This window comes from Rhinoraja longicauda, chromosome 2 (assembly GCF_053455715.1).
Source record: "Rhinoraja longicauda isolate Sanriku21f chromosome 2, sRhiLon1.1, whole genome shotgun sequence".
NCBI lineage: Eukaryota > Metazoa > Chordata > Chondrichthyes > Rajiformes > Arhynchobatidae > Rhinoraja > Rhinoraja longicauda.
The window spans coordinates 9,692,997-9,711,872 of NC_135954.1; the positions used below are offsets into that span (position 1 = coordinate 9,692,997).

General features: G+C 48.7%; 1 protein-coding gene across 1 annotated transcript in view; it reads right to left on the reverse strand.

Annotated features, from left to right (window-relative positions):
- Nucleotides 1–17,151, reverse strand: part of LOC144608865 (uncharacterized) — a 32,584-nt gene extending 15,433 nt beyond the window's left edge. Inside the window, exon 1 of the mRNA XM_078427062.1 lies at nt 16,906–17,151. Coding sequence (XP_078283188.1) covers nt 16,906–16,943 — 38 coding nt within the window. The 5' untranslated portion in view covers nt 16,944–17,151. The remainder of the gene's footprint in view (nt 1–16,905) is intronic.
- Nucleotides 17,152–18,876: the final 1,725 nt, after the last annotated feature.

Below are 18,876 nucleotides of genomic sequence, written 5' to 3' on the forward strand. Positions count from 1 at the left end.
TGGAATTCTCTGCCTCAGAAGGCAGTGGAGGCCAGTTCGTTGGATGCTTTCAAGAGAGAGCTGGATAGAGCTCTTAAGGATAGCGGAGTGAGGGGATATGGGGAGAAGGCAGGAACGGGGTACTGATTGAGAGTGATCAGCCATGATCGCATTGAATGGCGGTGCTGGCTCGAAGGGCTGAATGGCCTACTCCTGCACCTATTGTCTATTGTCTATTGTCTATTAACCTGTACTTGATGTTGCACTCCAAGAAGCACATGGTCCTTCACAAATCAATCAACCAATTCCAATGGCAAGGGAAACAAGACGATTGGAGCTGATGGATCTGTTGCAGCCTTCATCCGCCTTCACAGCCGTCGAGTTCAAGATAACTTCGTCCGCCTGGTCTGCCATTGACAATAGACAATAGACAATAGACAATAGGTGCAGGAGGAGGCCATTCGGCCCTTCGAGCCAGCACCGCCATTTAATGTGATCATGGCTGATCATTCTCAATCAGTACCCCGTTCCTGCCTTCTCCCCATACCCCCTCACTCTGCTATCCTTAAGAGCTCTATCCAGCTCTCTCTTGAATGCATTCAGAGAATTGACCTCCATTGCATTCTGAGGCAGAGAATTCCACAGATTCACAACTCTCTGACTGAAAAAGTTTTTCCTCATCTCAGTTCTAAATGGCCTACCCCTTATTCTTAAACTGTGGCCCCTGGTTCTGGACTCCCCCAACATTGGGAACATGTTTCCTGCCTCTAACGTGTCCAACCCATTAATAATCTTATACGTTTCGATAAGATCTCCTCTCATCCTTCTAAATTCCAGTGTATACAAGCCCAGTCGCTCCAGTCTTTCAACATATGATAGTCCCGCCATTCCGGGAATTAACCTAGTAAACCTACGCTGCACGCCCTCAATAGCAAGAATATCCTTCCTCAAATTTGGAGACTTGTGGGTTCTTAATCTGGACCCTCATCCTCGACCTCACCGCCATGGGTGGCCCTACCAGAAGCTAGTGCTTCCGACGGCATCGCTCTCAGAATCAGGGGGGCAAGCAAGCCTCTTCACCACGACAAGGTGAACGACCCGAAGAGGTGTCAGGTGTTCCGAAGTACAGTGAAAAACTTTTGTTTGCGTGCTACCCAGTAAAAGAAAAGAATTTACATAAATGCAATCAAGCCGTCCAATTCACAAATAAAGGATAAAGAGTACAATATTCAGTGCAAAATGTAATATTGAAACACGATAAAGTACAATTAAAGATAGTTCAAAGGTCTCCATTGAGGTAGATGGCAGGTCAGGACCACACGCTAACTGATGAGAGGACCATTCGGTTGCCTGATAACAGCTGGGAAGAAACCTCCAGGCCTCCACTGCCTTCTGTGGCAGAGAATTCCACAAATTCACAACTCTCTGCGTGAAAATTTTCTTCTCACCTCAGTTTTAAATGGCCTCCCCTTTATTCTTAGACTATGGCCCCTGGTTCTGGACTCCCCCAACATTGGGAACATTTTTCCTGCATCTAGCTTGTCCAGTCCTTTTACAATTTTATACGTCTCCATAAGATCCCCTCTCGTCCTTCGAAACTCCAGTGAGTACAAGCCCATTCTTTCTAATCTTTCCTTATATGACAGTCCCGCCATCCCGGGGATTAACCTCGATAGACACAAAATGCTGGAGTAACTCAGCGGGACAGGCAGCATCTCTGGAGAGAAGGAATGTGTGACGTTTCGGGTCGAGACCCTTCTTAAGACCTTGGAACTTCCTTGCCCAAGATCACCTGTTGCCGGTCTTGGATTGTGCTGGACATTTCTTGCTTTCAGTCGTCCCCCCCCCACCCCCACCATCCCAAGTTCACAAATTTTAGGAGCAGAATTAGGCTATTCGGCCCATCGAGTTTACTCCGTCATTCAATCGTGGCTGATCTATCTCTCCCTCTCTCTACCCCATTCTACCGCCTTCTCCCCCTAGAACCCACAGTCCAAATAAGGCCAGGCTTACAAAGGTAGAGCAAGAGCACTACGATCAAGCCACACCGCCCAAACAAACTACCCAAAAGACTAGACTCGGGCATATAAACACACAGTTTAAAACTGAATCCCAGTGGTAGTGCACTGTGTTGGTAAGGTCGCTGTCATTGGCATCCCTCTACACCAAAGATAAGTGCTGTGGGCGAGCGTGAATAATGATGTGAAGGCAGATTCAGCAGCAGGGAAGCTGCTAATTGTTTGATTATACAGATCTCCACATTAATGAAGCACTATTCCATGGGTCTGGAGCATGGCAAGCTACCAAATTACCACCCTAACACTCAAGCTGTGAAAGTTGATTACTCATTAACCAGCCGCAGAGTGGCACAAGAGGCACTTTTTCTTTTTTTGCAGGCTATCTATCGGATGCGCAAAAAAACGTTCGTTTGCGACGCGGAGAAGGGGAGAATAAATGGGGTCTGCGATCTTTGGGTTTTTTTTAAGCAACATATTGTCCTTTAGCCCTTTGGGTGGCACGGTGGCGCAACAGTAGAGCCACTGCCTCACAGCGCCAGAGACCCAAGTTCGATCCTAACTACGTGTGCTTGTCTGTACGGAGTTTGCACGTTCTTCCCGTGACCTGCGTGGGTTTTCTCCGGGATCTTCAGTTTCCTCCCACGCTCCAAAGACGTACAGGTTTGTAGGTTAATTGGCTTGGTTTAATTGTAAATTGCCCCTTGTGTGTGTGCGTAGGATAGTGTTCGTGTGCGGGGATCTCTGGTCGGTGGGCACCCAGTGGGCCGAAGGGCCTGTTTCCACGCTGTATCACTAAACTATAAATAATGTTCTGTAGCATGTCAGGGTTGAACAATATCATGAGAATGAATGGCCAAATCACTGGATGGATTTAAGAGAGAGTTAGGTAGAGCTCTCGGGGCTAGTGGAATCAAGGGATATGGGGAGAAGGCAGGCACGGGTTATTGATTGTGGACGATCAGCCATGATCACAATGAATGGCGGTGCTGGCTCGAGGGGCCGAATGGCCTCCTCCTGCACCTATTTTCTATGTTTCTATGTCTATGTTTCTATGAGAAGAGTAAATCGGGTAGTCGCACAGAGTCTCTTGCGCGGGTAGACGCACGAGTCAGGGAATCGAGAACCAGAGGGCATAGGTTTAAGGTGAGGGGGGAAAGATTTAATAGAAATCTGAGAGGTAACGTTTTCACTCAAAGGGTGGTGGGTGTATGGAACGAGTTGCCCGAGGACGTAGTTGAGGCAGGGATTATCGCAACAGTTAAGAAACATTTAGAGAGGTACATGGATAGGACAGGTTTAGAGGGATATGACGCAGGCAGGTGGGACTAGTGTAGATGGGACATGTTGGCCGGTGTGGGAAAGTTGGGCCAAAGGGCCTGTTTCCTCACTGTATGACTCCAGGACCCTAATAAATCAGAAGTGGCGGCGCCTAACGGCTGCGGCTCGCTAGCAGTCTGTTCGTCTTTTTTCCTTTTTTTTTTGTTCTGTGTCGGTTTTGGGATGGTTTTTTTTTTTTTTTGGTTGTGTATGTGTGGGGGGTGGTGGTGGTGTGGGGGGGGGGGGTGAAACCTTTCTCTTTTAGGTCTCTTCCTCACGGCGCGGGGTGCGGCTCGGCCGCGGGGCCTAACATCGCCCGGCGCGGCTCGGCCGCTGGACTTAACATCGCCCGGCGCGGCTCGGCCGTGGGACTTAACAGTGCCCGGTGCGGCTTGGCCGCGGGGCCTACCATCGCCGGCCGCGGGACTTAACAGTGCCCGGTGCGGCTCGGCCGCGGGGCCTAACATCGCTGGTGCGGCTCGGCCGCTGGACTTAACAGTGCCCGGGCCGCGGGGCCTAACATCGCCCGGTGCGGCTTGGCCGCGGGGCCTTCCATCGCCCGGTGCGGCTCGGCCGCTGGACTTAACATCGCCCGGTGCGGCTCGGCCGCTGGACTTAGCTGCGCACGGCTCGGTCGCGGGGCCTTCCACCGCCCGGTTCGGCCGCGAGACGTCTCAGCGCCCGGTGCGACTCGGCCGCGGGGACTTCCATCCCCTTGCGGGGACTGTGCGGGTCGGTCGGGGACGAGCTGTCTGTCCGTGGGCGTGGGGAAGAGAGTGGAAGTTTTGTTGCCTCCATCACAGTGAGGGGGTGTTTGGAGTCACTGTGATGGACGTTATGTGTTGGGGCCATGTGTCTTGTGTTCTTTTTTGTGTGTGACTGCTATGTAGTTTCGTTCGGTACCTTGGTACCGAATGACAAATAAAGCTCTGTTGTTGTTGTTGAACTACACTCCTCATTGGAGAGGTAATGTAATGCCAGCACGAAGAGACACTGCTCTTTTTTACAAGGAATTACAATCTCAGCCTTTCTAGCCATCTACCACTCAAGCCAACTCTAAAAAAAGACATGAGTAGGAAGGAAATGTAGGTGCTGGTTTAGACCGAAGATAGATGCAAATTGCTGGAGTAACTCAGCGGGTCAGGCAGCATCTCTGGATGCAAGGAATAGGCGAGGTTTTGGGTCAAGACCCTTCTTCACACTGAGAGTCAGTGAGGAGGGAAACTCTCTGTCGTGGGCCTCCTCCACTGTCAGAGTGAGGCCAAATGCAAAGTGGAAGGACAGTACCTCATATATCGCTTGTGCAGCTTACAACCCAGTGGTATGAATGTTCTATTCACCAAAGGTTGAATATGAAAGTTCAAAACTCAACACCTTGATCGTTTCATTCGTTATCCGATGGCATTGAGCAATTATGACCAAACGCTCCTGAGGGTCGGCACGGTGGCGTGGTGGTAGAGTCGCTGCCTTACAGCGCCAAAGACCCAGGTTCGATCCTGACCACAGGTGCAGTCAGGATGGAGTTTGTACGTTCTCCCCATGGGGTTTGTTTCTCCGGGTGCTGCGGTTTCCTCCCACTCTCCAAAGATGGTCAGAGATTGTGGGAGGAATCCGAAGATCTTGGTGGTTTGCGTGGACCCGGCGGGCCGAAAGGGCCTGTTTCCGTGCTGTATCTCTAAATTAAACTAAACTGGTCCTACCTCCTGCATAAAGCCAAACTTCCTCTCAATGGCAACCAGGGTCAGGGAGACCCGGGGCATCTCCCTGCAGAGGCCCAGATTTAGTTTGCAGTTTAGTTTAGTTTAGCGATACAGAGTGGTAACAGGCCCTTCGGCCCATCGGGTCCACGCTGACCTGCGATCCCCGCACATTAATGCTGCCCGACACACACACACACACACACACACACACACACACACACACACACACACACACACACACACACTAGGGACAGTTTTTACATTTACACCAAGCCAATTAACCTACAAACCTGTCACGTCTTTAGAATGTGGGAGGAAACCGAAGATCTCCGAGAAAACCTATGCAGGTTTCTCATGGGGAGAACGTACAAACTCCGTACAGACAGGAGAAGGCAGGAACGGGGTACTGATTGAGAGTGATCAGCCATGATCGCATTGAATGGCGGTGCTGGCTCGAAGGGCTGAATGGCCTACTCCTGCACCTATTGTCTATTGTCTATTGTCTATTGACAGCACCCGTGGTCAGGATTGAACCCGGGTCTCCGGCGCTGCTAGCGCTGTAAGGCAACAACTCTACCGCCACACCACCGTGCCGCCCAGATTCACCACGCCACGCTGGATACATTACCTCTCCAATTTTCTTCTTTCGTGTCCATCATCCATGCTTCAAATGTTACATCACTGTGATCGTCCGTCCTGAAAAGGGCGCAAGCTTCTGGCGACAATCAGCGGGAGCCATCGCTTGTACAATAGATGATGGTGGTAGCAGAATTAGCTCAGGACACTTCCAGTTTCCAGCCCCGCGACATGGACGCTTCTGGTATGGGGCCGCCTCCCCAATAAAGAGTGCAGTGACTCTTGGCACTGATGGTTGTCAGAGAAGATTGAGGGGGGATCTTATAGAAACTTACAAAATTCTTAAGGGGTTGGACAGGCTAGACGCAGGAAGATTGTTCCCGATGTTGGGGAAGTCCAGAACAAGGGGTCACAGTTTAAGGATAAGGGGGAAGTCTTTTAGGACCGAGATGAGAAAGCTTTTTTTCACACAGAGAGTGGTGAATCTGTGGAATTCTCTGCCACAGAAGGTAGTTGAGGCCAGTTCATTGGCTATATTTAAGAGGGAGTTAGATGTGGCCCTTGTGGCTAAAGGGATCAGGGGGTATGGAGAGAAGGCAGGTATGGGATACTGAGTTGGATGATCAGCCATGATCATATTGAATGGCGGTGCAGGCTCGAAGGGCCGAATGGCCTACTCCTGCACCTATTTTCTATGTTTCTATGGTTCAGTTGCCTGATAACAGCTGGGAAGAAACTGTCCCTGGATCTGGAGGTGTGCGTTTTCACACTTCTGTACCTTTTGCCCGATGGGAGAGGGGAGAAGAGGCAGTGGCCCAGGGTGCGACTCGTCCTGGATTATGCTGCTGGCCTTGCATCTCTGGCAGCGAGAGGTATAAATGGAGTTAACGGAAGGGAGGTTGGTTTGTGCGATGGTCTGGGCTTGAATCATTGAACCGTTGGCATTGGTTTGACTATCCTTCTGGTCACTTTGGAGTATTTGATGGCGCGGACTCAGTGGGCCGAAGGGCCTGTTTCCTTGCTGTATCTCTAAACTAAACCAATCTGAGCCAAGGACTTTAAGCTTCGATGAGTCCAACATCAAAGTAAACAACTTCAGTGGAGTTACACAGATCAAATAGACTGAATCAAATAGATCAAACCAGATTTAATTGGTTAAATTAGTCAATCTGGTGTTTTCATAGTTTCACTCTTTCCTTTCTTTTAAGGGAGGTGGGTGTAAATCAGTGAGATGCCTATGTTTGACATATTTCATCATCTGTATGTAATGATGTGCAAGTAAGAAGATTCTGTAATAAAGCAGACTCTAGTTCACGTTCTCTGCAATAGGTCGCCCTTGTCTCTGAAGTATACATAGAAACAGTGAAAATAGGTGCAGGAGTAGGCCATTTGCCCCTTCGAGCCAGCACCGTCATTCGTTATGATCATGGCTGATCATCCAGAATCAGTACCCCAATCCTGCTTTCTCCCCTTATCCCTTGATTCCATTAGCCCTAAGAGCTAAATCTAACTCTCTCTTGAATACATCCAAAGAATTGTCCTGAATTGCCTTCTGTGGCAGAGAATTGCACAGATTCACAACTCTCTGGCTGAAAAGGTTTTTCCTCATCTCAGTCCTAAATGGCACTGCCTTGATTCCATTAGCCCTAAGAGCTAAATTTAACTCAGTCAGAGAGTTGTGAATCTGTGGAATCAAGGCAGTGCCATTTAGGACTGAGATGAGGAAAAACCTTTTCAGCCAGAGAGTTGTGAATCTGTGCAATTCTCTGCCACAGAAGGCCTAAGAGCTAAATCTAACTCAGTCAGAGAGTTGTGAATCTGTGGAATTCTCTGCCTCAAAAGGCAGTGGAGGCCAATTCTCTGAATGCATTCAAGAGAGAGCTGGATAGAGCTCTTAAGGATAGCGGAGTCAGGGGGTATGGGGAGAAGGCAGGAACGGGGTACTGATTGAGAATGATCAGCCATGATCACATTGAATGGCGGTGCTGGCTCGAAGGGCCGAATGGCCTCCTCCTGCACTTATTGTCTATTGTCTATTGTCTATTGAATACATCCAAAGAATTCTTAAACTATGACGCCTGGTTCTGGACTCCCCCAACATGGGGAACATTTTTCCTGCATCGAGCCTGTCCAATCCCTTAAGAATTTTATACAGGAGGGCAGGGACAACTGCTGCCCGGTAGAACGCAAGCTTTGCGGACAGGGGTGAACACTTGATCTCCAAACGCCTTTTATACTCAATATTCCTCAATTGTGTTGTTGCATTGAAGGCTACAGGGACTTTCATCGCTGATACGTCTCCAGTCGGCTCCAAAATTTAAAAATGTCCTACGGGGCTTCAAGGGCTCTTCATCAAGGGCGGCACGATGGCGTAGAATTGCTGCCTTACAGCGCCAGTGACCGGGTTCGATCCTGACTATGGGTGCCTGTTCTGTACGGAGTTTGTACGTTCTCCCTGTAACCGTGTGGGTTTTCTCCGGGTACTCCGGTTTCTTCCCACACTCCAAAGACATACAGGTTTGTAGGTTAATTGGCTTGGGTTTGTTTATTTCCAATTTCCGGTGCTGGCTCGAAGGGCCGAATGGCCTACTACTGCACCTATTGTCTATTGTCTATTGTATCATATCAGATCGTATACTTGGTATGTGTAAATTGTCCCTAGTGTGTGTAGGACTGTGTTAATTTGCGGGGATCGCTGGTCGGCGTGGACCTGATGGGCCGAAGGGCCTGTTTCCGCGCTGTATCTCTAAACTTAACTAAACTGTGATGGAAGGAACTGCAGATGCTGGTTTAAACCAAAGATGGACACAAAATGCTGGAGTAACTCAGCGAGACAGGCAGCGTCTCTGGAGAGAAGGAATGGGTGAAGACCTGAAGAAGGGTCTCGACACGAAACGTCACCTATTCCTTTCCTCCAGAGACCCGCTGAGCTACTCCAGCCTTTTTATGTCTATACTATCTGATTTGATTGATCAATAGCTTGCAAAACAAAGCTTTTCGCTGTACCTCGGCACACGTGACAAAAACAAAAACAAACGTAAACCTAATCCTGAACCCAAAGAGACATTGGAAGATGCATCACCAATGAGGTTGAGAGCTGTGGAAAGTCCCGAGAAAGAACGTGCTACAGACTCCAGAAGATAGACTCAGCGGGACAGGCGGCATCTCTGGAGAGAAGGGATGGGTGACGTTTTGGGTCAAGACCCTTCTTCACACTGAGAGTCAGTGAGGAGGGAAACCTTCTGTCCTGGGCCTCCTCCACTGTCAGAGTGAGGCCAAACGCAAATTGGAAGGGCAGCACCTCATATTTCGCTTGGGCAGCTTACAGCCCAGCGCTATGAATGTTCTATTCACCAAAGGTTGAATATGAATGTTCAAAACTCAACACCTTTATCGTTTCAATAGACAATAGACAATAGACAATAGGTGCAGGAGTAGGCCATTCAGCCTTCGAGCCAGCACTGCCATTCAATGCGATCATGGCTGATCACTCTCAATCAGTACCCCGTTCCTGCCTTCTCCCCATACTCCCTCACTCCGCTATCCTTAAGAGCTCTATCCAGCTCTCTCTTGAAAGTATCCAACGAACTGGCCTCCACTGCCTTCTGAGGCAGAGAATTCCACACCTTCACCACTCTCTGACTGAAAAGTTCTTCCTCATCTCCGTTCTAAATGGCCTACCCCATATTCTTAAACTGTGGCCCCTTGTTCTGGACTCCCCCAACATTGGGAACATGTTTCCTGCCTCTAATGTGTCCAATCCCCTCATTATCTTATATGTTTCAATAAGATCACCCCTCATACTTCTAAATTCCAGTGTGTACAAGCCTAATTGCTCCAGCCTTTCAACATACGACAGTCCCGCCATTCCGGGAATCAACCTAGTGAACCTACGCTGCACGCCCTCAATAGCAAGAATTCGTATTCCGATGGCATTGAGCAATTATGCCCAGTTGCTCCTGAGGGTCGGCATGGTGGCGCAGCGGTAGAGTCGCTGCCTTACAGCGCCAAAGACCCAGGTTCGATCCTGGCCACGGGTGCTGTCAGTGCGGAGTTTGTACGTTCTCCCCCCGGGGTTTCTCCGGGCGCTGCCCGGTTTCCTCCCACTCTCCAACGATGGACAGGTTTGTACGTCAATTGACTTCTGTAAAAATTGTAAATTGTCCCGAGTGTGGGGGACAGTGGACTATTGGGAATCGCTGGTCAGCTAGACATGGTGGGCCGAAGGGCCTGTTTCTGCGCCAAGTCAAGTCAAGTCAAGTTTGTTTGTCACAAGATGTGCAGTGAAATGAAAGTGGCAATGCCTACGGATTGTGCAAAAAAAATTACAATTACAGCATAAATTAATACAGAAATTTTTTTTAGTCCCTGGAGTTATAATAGTTAACAGTCCTGATGGCCTGTGGGAAGAAACTCCGTCTCATCCTTATGGCGGCACGGTGGCGCAGCGGTAGAGTTGCTGCCTTACAGCGAATGCAGCGCCGGAGACTCAGGTTCGATCCTGACTAAGGGCGCCGTCTGTACGGAGTTTGTACGTTCTCCCCGTGACCTGCGTGTGTTTTCTCCGAGATCTTCGGTTTCCTCCCACACTCCAAAGACGTATAGGTATGTAGGTTAATTGACTGGGTAAATGTAAAAATTGTCCCTAGTGTGTGTAGGATAGTGTTAATGTGCGGGGATCGCTGGGCGGCGCGGACTCGGTGGGCCGAAAGGGCCTGTTTCCGCGCTGTATCTCTAAATCTAAATCTAAAAATCCTCTCCGTTTTCACAGCGTGACAGCGGAGGCGTTTGCCTGACCGTAGCAGCTGGAACAGTCCGTTGCTGGGGTGGTAGGGGTCCCCCATAATCTTGATCTGCACCTCCTGATGTATAGGTCCTGCAGGGGGGCGAGTGTAGTTCCCATGGTGCGTTCTGCCGAACGCACTACTCTCTGCAGGGCCTTCCTGTCCTGGGCAGAGCTGTTAGCCACATCGCTAAACTAAAACTAAACAAAAAAAACGTGAAAATACGTGAATATTTGATTTGTTTGTTATTTCCAAAGCATCAATGGCTGCAGGGATTGCATTGGGACTGTTACCTGTCAGCCCTGGTCCCATGCAATGTTTCTGGCAACAAGTGGCTCGATTATGACCAATTACTCCTCTCACGAAAGTCCTGACTTATATCCACCCTCCCTCAGACTGGCTTCCAGCTGCCTGTCCCGCTGAGTTACTCCAGCATTTTGTGCCCATCTTCCTACATTCTGCCCATGCTACAAACTCCAATGTAGAATATGTCACTTGTGAGAAAAATTGATGGGTTTGCCAGGAATGTAATATGTGTGCCCCTGCAGTTTCCCGAGCTACAGTGAAGTATCACACAGAGCATTCAAATAAATATGCAGGGAACATTAAATAGAGTCTGCTTTATTTCAGTCTTCACACTTGCACATCATTACATACAGATGATCAAATATGTCAAACATAGGCATCACACTAATTTACACCCACCTCCTTTAAAAGAAAGGAATGAGTGAAACTATGAAAACAACAAATTTACTAATTTAACCAATTAATTCTGGTTGGAATTCTATTTAATCTGTGCAGCTCTACTGAAGTTGTTTACCTTGATGCTGGACTCATCTATATACTAAAACTCTAAGTATAAGAAGATAACTGCAGATGCTGGTACAAATCGAAGGTATTTATTCACAAAATGCTGGAGTAACTCAGCAGGTCAGGCAGCATCTCGGGAGAGAAGGAATGGGTGACGTTTCGGGTCGAGACCCTTCTTCAGACTGAAGACTCTCAGAACCTTGGCTCAATTCCAGCGGAGAAACGTCACCCATTCCTTCTCTCCCGAGATGCTGCCTGACCTGCTGAGTTACTCCAGCATTTTGTGAATACTAAAACTCTCGTTTGTTTGTTTGTTTGTTCCTGAACTGCAGCCAAAACGGTGCACGATAGCGCGACAATTTCAGGCCCACCTTACTCACCGTCGTCCCTTTGGTGCTAATGGAAGAAGTTTCGTTGAAATCGGTGTTATATTTTTAAAGTTATTCACATTTTAAAGTTTAAATCTATCTCTTAGGGGGGGAGGGGGGGGGGGAAGACGTTGGAGGGAGGGGGGTAGGACGATAAGGGGGGTTAAGGGGGATGGAGTGAGGGGGAGGGGAAGGAGGGGGAGGGCAGAGGGGGGTTGGGAAGGAGGGTCATTCGGAGAGTTTCTTGTTGTATACTGAGATTGTAGGAAGATTGTGGGTTTGAATATTGTAGGAAGATTGCGGGTTTGAATATACTCGTGGTGAGTTCTACCATTGTCGTAGATGACTTGATGCAAAGCATGACTGAAGAGGCTGAACAGTGGCACAGCGGTAGAGTGCCAGACACCCGGGTTTGATCCTGACCACGGGTGCTGTCTGTAAAGAGTTTGTACGTTCTCCCTGTGACCGCGTGGGATTTGTCCGGGTGCTCCGGTTTCCTCCCACATTCCAAAGGCGTACAGATGTAAAATCATTGGGTCGTCAGGTCATAAGTGATAGGAGCAGAATTAGGCCATTCGGCCCATCAAGTCTACTCCACCGTTCAATCATGGCTGATCTATCTCTTTCCTCCTAACCCCATTCTCCTGCCTTCTCCCCATAACCCCTGACAGCCGTACTAATCAAGAATCTGTAGGAAAGAACTGCAGATGCTGGTTTAAATCAGCAGGGCGGCACGGTGGCGCAGCGGTAGAGTTGCTGCCTTACAGCGAATGCAGCGCCGGAGACTCAGGTTCGATCCTGACTACGGGCGCCGTCCGTACGGAGTTTGTACGTTCTCCCCGTGACCTGCGTGGGTTTTCTCCGAGATCTTCAGTTTCCGCCCACACTCCAAAGACGTACAGGTTTGTAGGTTAATTAACTGGGTAAATGTAAAAATTGTCCCTAGTGTGTGTAGGATAGTGTTAATGTGCGGGGATCGCTGGGCGGCGCGGACTCGGTGGGCCGAAGGGCCTGTTTCCGCGCTGTATCTCTAAATCTAAAATCTAAATCTAACTCTAAATCGGAGGTAGACACAAAATGCTGGAGTAACTCAGCAAGACAGGCAACATCTGTGGCAAGAAGGAATGGGTGACGTTTCGGGTCGAGACCTCAAGGAGGGTCTCGACCCAAAATGTCACCCATTCCTTCTCTCCAGAGATGCTGCCTGTCCCATTGAGCTACTCCAGCATTAGGAGGTGAGGGATAGATCAGCCATGGTTAAATGGCGGCATAGACTTGATGGGCCGGGCAGCCTAATTCTGCTCCTATCACTTATGACCTGATGACCTTAATGTGGCAGCGTTGGACAGCAATTGGCACCGTAGCTGAAGGCCACAAGGCACTTTCACTCTCAGAACCTTGGCTCAATTCCAGCGGAGATAAGTAAGACGGAACTCTTCTCTCCTGCACAGATGCAGGGGGTTGTTATACATGTCCGTGGGACCTCAGTGGCAGGTTTTGATGATGTGATTACACCGTGTAAAACTGCTCATAATTTGCAAATAATGGACAATAAACTAAACCTGATTCACACAAGCCCCAGGGCTAATGGGCATATAAAGTGGAACTGTAGTTCTCCTTAGATTAGGGCACTCAAATCTTCCAAAAAAGAGCTTTTGATAATATACTCACATGAGGTTTCATCCTAATGCAAAAACCCTCTGGAATCTGACTTAACTGGGTTGGAAAGATAGAAGTGGAAAAGAAATGCATTATTATGGTCATGTATTTCACAAAATGCTGGAGTAACTCAGCAGGTCAGGCAGCATCTCAGGAGAGAAGGAATGGGTGACGTTTCGGGTCGAGACCCTTCATCAGACTGGTCATGTGATCATAAGATCATAAGTGATAAGAGTAGAATTAGGCCATTCGGCCCATGAAGTCTACTCTGCCATTCAGTCACGGCTGATCTATCTCTCCCTCCTAACCCCATTCTCCTGCCTTCTCCCCATAACCCCTGACACCCGTACTAATCAAGAATCTATCTATCTGTGCCTTAAATATATCCACTGACTTGGCCTCCAGAGTCTTCTGTGGCAAAGAATTCCTCAAATTCACCACCCAGAGATACATGACGAATCGTACTATAGGGATCTGTTCGAGTCTGTTCACCTGCGGTATTCCCTAGAAGTATAATGCCTCAATGGTTGTTTATTGTCACGTGTGCACTCCACAATGAAATCCTTGCTCAGGTCGTCATATGTGCCGTATTTATAAAAGAAAAGTCCAAATTCCACAGTCCGGTCCACATGCTGGATGTAATGGAGTGCCCCCGATCCAGGTAAGTCTTTGGCTGCAGCAGGGACTCATAAGGTCATAAGTGATAGGAGTAAAATTAGGCCATTCGGCCCAACAAATCTATTCCGCGTTTCAATCATGGCTGATCTATCTCTCCCTCCTAACCGCATTCTCCTCCCTTCTCCCCATAGCCCCTGACACCTGTACGAATCAAGAATCTATCTATCTCTGATTTTAAAATATCCACTGACTTGGCCTCCACAGCCTTCTATGGCAAAGAATTCCACAGATTCACCACTCTCTGACTAAAGAAATTTCTCCTCATCTCCTTCCTAAAAGAATGTCCTTTAATTCTCAGGCTATGACCTCTAGTCCTGGACTCTCCCACTGGTGGAAACATCCTCTCCACATCCACTCTATCCAGGCCTTTCACTATTCAGTAAGTTTCAATGAGATCCCCCCTCATCCTTCTAAACTCCAGCGAGTACAGGCCCAGTGCTGACAAACGCTCATCATAGGCTAACCTCCTCGTTCGTACCTGGGATCATTTGGAACGGAGATGAGGAAAAACTTTTTCAGTCAGAGAGTTGTACATCTGTGGAATTCACTGCCTCAGAAGGCAGTGGAGGCCAATTCTCTGAATGCATTCAAGAGAGAGCTAGATAGAGCTCTTATGGATAGCGGAGTCAGGTGGTATGGGGAGAAGGCAGGAACGGGGTACTGATTGAGAATGATCAGCCATGATCACATTGAATGGCGGTGCTGGCTCGAAGGGCTGAATGGCCTACTCCTGCACCTATTGTCTATTGTCTATTGACCCTCTCCAGAGCCAACACATCCTTCCTCAGATATGGTGCCTCGATCAGCCCTTGATCGGCTCGGCCCATGAACCGACGTCCCCCCTCCTCGTCCGGCCTCCTCTGTGTCCCGGGGTGGGGGGAGGAGGGGGGATGTCGGGGGAGAGCCTCCTACAGCCGACCTTGAAGGCACTGAAGGCAATACCCCTGGTCCCTCTCCTACCGGCCCAATTCTCACGTCCGTCGTCTCCAGCCGCTCCCTCCTCCTCCACTCCCCGGCCATCGGGGGGCGTGCTCGGCGGCAGCGCCGTGGCGGTAAACCCGGCCCGCTGCCGCACATGGGCGCTTGTACAAGATGGGTCTTTGTGCACAGTTTGACCTGAAGCTTCAGTGCTTAAGCTACCACTGGACTCCACAGAGTCAGAGAGTCTTCAAGTGACACAGTGTGGAAACAGGCCCTTCGGCCCAACTTGCCCACACCAGCCAACATGTCCCAGCTACATTCGTCCCGCCTGCCTGCACTTGGTCCATATCCCTCCAAAACTGTCCTATCCATGTACCTGTCAAACTGTTTCTTAGACGTTGGGATAGTCTCGGCCACAACTACCTCCTCTGGCAGCTTGTTCCATACATCCACCACCCTTCGTGTGATAAAGTTACCCCTCAGATTCCTATCAAATGTTTTTCCCTTCACATAGAAACACGGAAAATAGGTGCAGGAGGAGGCCATTTGGCCCCTCGAGCCAGCACCGCCATTCATTGGGATCATGGCTGATCATCCACAATCAGTAACCCATGCCTTACCTCGCCCCCATACCCCTTGATTCCACTAGCCCCTAGAGCTCTATCTAACTCTCTTTTAAATTTATCCAGTGAATTGGCCTCTACGGCAGAAAATTCCACAAATTCACAACTCTCTGGGTGAAAAAGTCCTTTCTCATCTCAATTTTCAATGGCCTCCTCTTTATTCTTAGACTGTGGCCCCTGGTTCTGGTTTGCTAGACTGTGGCCCCTGGTTCTGGATTGTTAGACTGTGGCCCCTGGTTCTGGTTTGTTAGACTGCGGCCCCTGGTTCTTGATTGTTGGTCTGTGGCCCCTGGTTCTGGATTGTTAGACTGTGGCCCCTGGTTCTGGATTATTAGACTGTAGCCCCTGGTTCTGGATTATTAGACTGTGGCCCCCTGGTTCTGGTTTGTTAGACTGTGGCCCCTGGTTCTGGATTATTAGACTGTGGCCCCCTGGTTCTGGTTTGTTAGACTGTGGCCCCTGGTTCTGGATTATTAGACTGTGCCCCCCTGGTTCTGGATTATTAGACTGTGGCCCCCTGGTTCTGGATTATTAGACTGTGGCCCCTAGTTCTGGATTATTAGACTGTGGCTCCTGGTTCTGGATTATTAGACTGTGGCCCCTGGTTCTGGATTGTTAGACTGTGGCCCCTGGTTCTGGATTGTTAGACTGTGGCCCCTGGTTCTGGATTATTAGACTGTGGCCCCCTGGTTCTGGATTATTAGACTGTGGCCCCTGGTTCTGGATTGTTGGACTGTAGCCCCTGGTTCTGGATTGTTGGACTGTAGCCCCTGTTTCTGGATTATTAGACTGTGGCCCCTGGTTCTGGATTGTTGGACTGTGGCCCCTGGTTCTGGATTGTTGGACTATAGCCCCTGGTTCTGGATTATTAGACTGTGGCCCCTGGTTCTGGATTCTTAGACTGTGGCCCCTGGTTCTGGAACCTACGAACCTTGAACCTACATCCTCTGTTCCTCCATTCTCCTACTCTGGGGAAAAGACTCTACCCGATCTATCGCTCCGGTGTGTTCCCAGTCAGGCAAAGCTTGCACACCAGATCTTGCACCCATTATCCTGGATTTAATAATGAACATTACATGGGTAGTGCAATATTTTCCGGGGATTTTGTTGCTTGTACATTCCTCAGGGGAGAGTTAAAAGAGTGACAGTCGATGCCGTTTACACATGATCTAATAAGGAAAAGAAAGAGAGTAATTTATGCATTACCTGCTGAACTGTCTCCCGGTCTCCCTTGAGGGAACCCGTGCATCGATCGCTCAAGCAATCTTCCCTCTCTCTCTCTCTCGCTCTCTCTCTGTCTGACACCGTTTGGTGTTTCATTATCAGTGTGTCTTTGCTGTAGCCCACCAGACCTTTTTTGATCCGGCATATTTTAAAGTGAAATCACTCGGGAGCTTTTCAGTCCACACGCCTTGTTACCGAAGGGAAACAAAAAGCGTGCAGCATCCCCCTGGAAATGTTGTCCCACTCACCTGGCCCACCAGTGCTTCTTTGGCTGTCCCGTTTGCATCAATAGACAATAGACAATATTCGATGATCATCATTATGAATGGATTCTCGAAATGTGCCTTCGCTCCCATTATTAACGGTTGCTGCTGGTTTCTCCTGCTTGCATAATTCATGAATGCCCGTTGCATTTACATATTTTAAGGGCATAAATTTCAATCCTTCAAACTCCTTCGCTCGGCAATGGGGGGCGAACCATGCAGAGAGTTCTCCCTGGAGAAAGGAAACAAACAGGGGAAAAAAAAGACTTAACCGTGCTTCTTTGCACCGCGATCGTAGAGCTAACTACACCACCACTTCACGGAGATAACTCTGTCCACACAAAAAAAAATAACAAGAGGAAGATTTCTCCCCTGCATTAATTATGGGAAACAGAATCATACATATCTTTCTCAAATTATTTTTTTTAAATTTCATTACAAATCGAATATCAAAGGGGCTCACCCCATGAATAGACAATGGACAATAGACAATAGGTGCAGGAGGAGGCCGTTCAGCCCTTCGAGCCAGCACCGCCATTCAATGTGATCATGGCTGATCATTCTCAATCAGTACCCCGTTCCTGCCTTCTCCCCATACCCCCTGACTCCGCTATCCTTAAGAGCTCTATATGAAGATATAATATGACTTAGAAACATAGAAAATAGGTGCAGGAGGAGGCCATTTGGCCCTTTGAGCCAACACCGATATTCATTGTGATCATTGGTGATCATCTACAATCATGTTTTTGATTGTGTTGTGTGTAGACTTATGTTTGTGAAAATTCCTGATCGCCAGCAATCTGTTCGGTTCCACTCTCCCTGAAAGCAGTGATGGTAGAAAGCCTGTCTAAAGTTGAGCATTGCAGATGGAGGTACACCCACCACCCTTTGTGTAAAAAAAGTTACCCCTCAGGTCCCCATTAAATCTATCCCCCATCACATTAAACCCCTATGTCCTCTGGTTCTCGATCCCCTACTCTGGGCAAGAGACTCTGTGCGTCTACCCGATCTCATTCCTCTCGTGATTTGGTACACTTCTATAAGATCACCTCTCCCTCATCCACCTGCACTCCAAGGAATAGAGTTCCAGTCTACTCAACCTCTCCCGATAGCTAAAACCCTCGAGGCCTGGCAACATCCTCGTAAATCTTCTCTGCACCCTTTCTAGCTTGACAACATCTGTTACCATAAACAGCATCAGTTAAAACAATAGACAATAGACAATAGGTGCAGGAGTAGGCCATAAGTTCACGAGTTCATAAGTGATAGGAGCAGAATTGGGCCATTCAGCCCATTACGTCTACTCCGCCATTCAATAATGACTGATCTAACTCTCCCTCCTAACACTATTCTCCTGCCTCCTCCCCATAACCCCTGACACCTGCACTAATCAAGAATCTATTTATCTCTGCCTTAAAAATATCCGTTGATTTGGCCTCCACAGCCTTCTGTGGCATTGGACGAGTTTAGAGGAATAGACAATAGACAATAGGTGCAGGAGGAGGCCATTTGGCCCTTTGAGCCAGCACCGCCATTCAATGTGATCATGACTGATCATTCTCAATCCGTACCCCGTTCCTGCCCTCTCCCCATACCCCCTGACTCTGCTATCCTTAAGAGCTCTATCTAGGTCTCTCTTGAAAGCATCCAGAGAACTGGTCTCCACTGCCTTCTGAGGCAGAGAATTCCAGAGAAAAAAGGACAAACGCAGGCAGGTGGGACTAGTGTAGATGGGACATATTGGTCGGTGTGGGCAAGTTGGGCCGAAGGGCCTGTTTGCACATTGTATGACTATCTGACTCTATATGCATTGAAAGAGCTTAGACACAAAGGAATGCAGGTGCTGGTTTACAAAAAAAGACACAAAGTGCTGGAGTAATTCAGCAGGTCAGGCAGCACCTCTGAAGGACATGGATTAGGCATCGTTTTGGGTCTGGACCTTTCATGAGAATGATT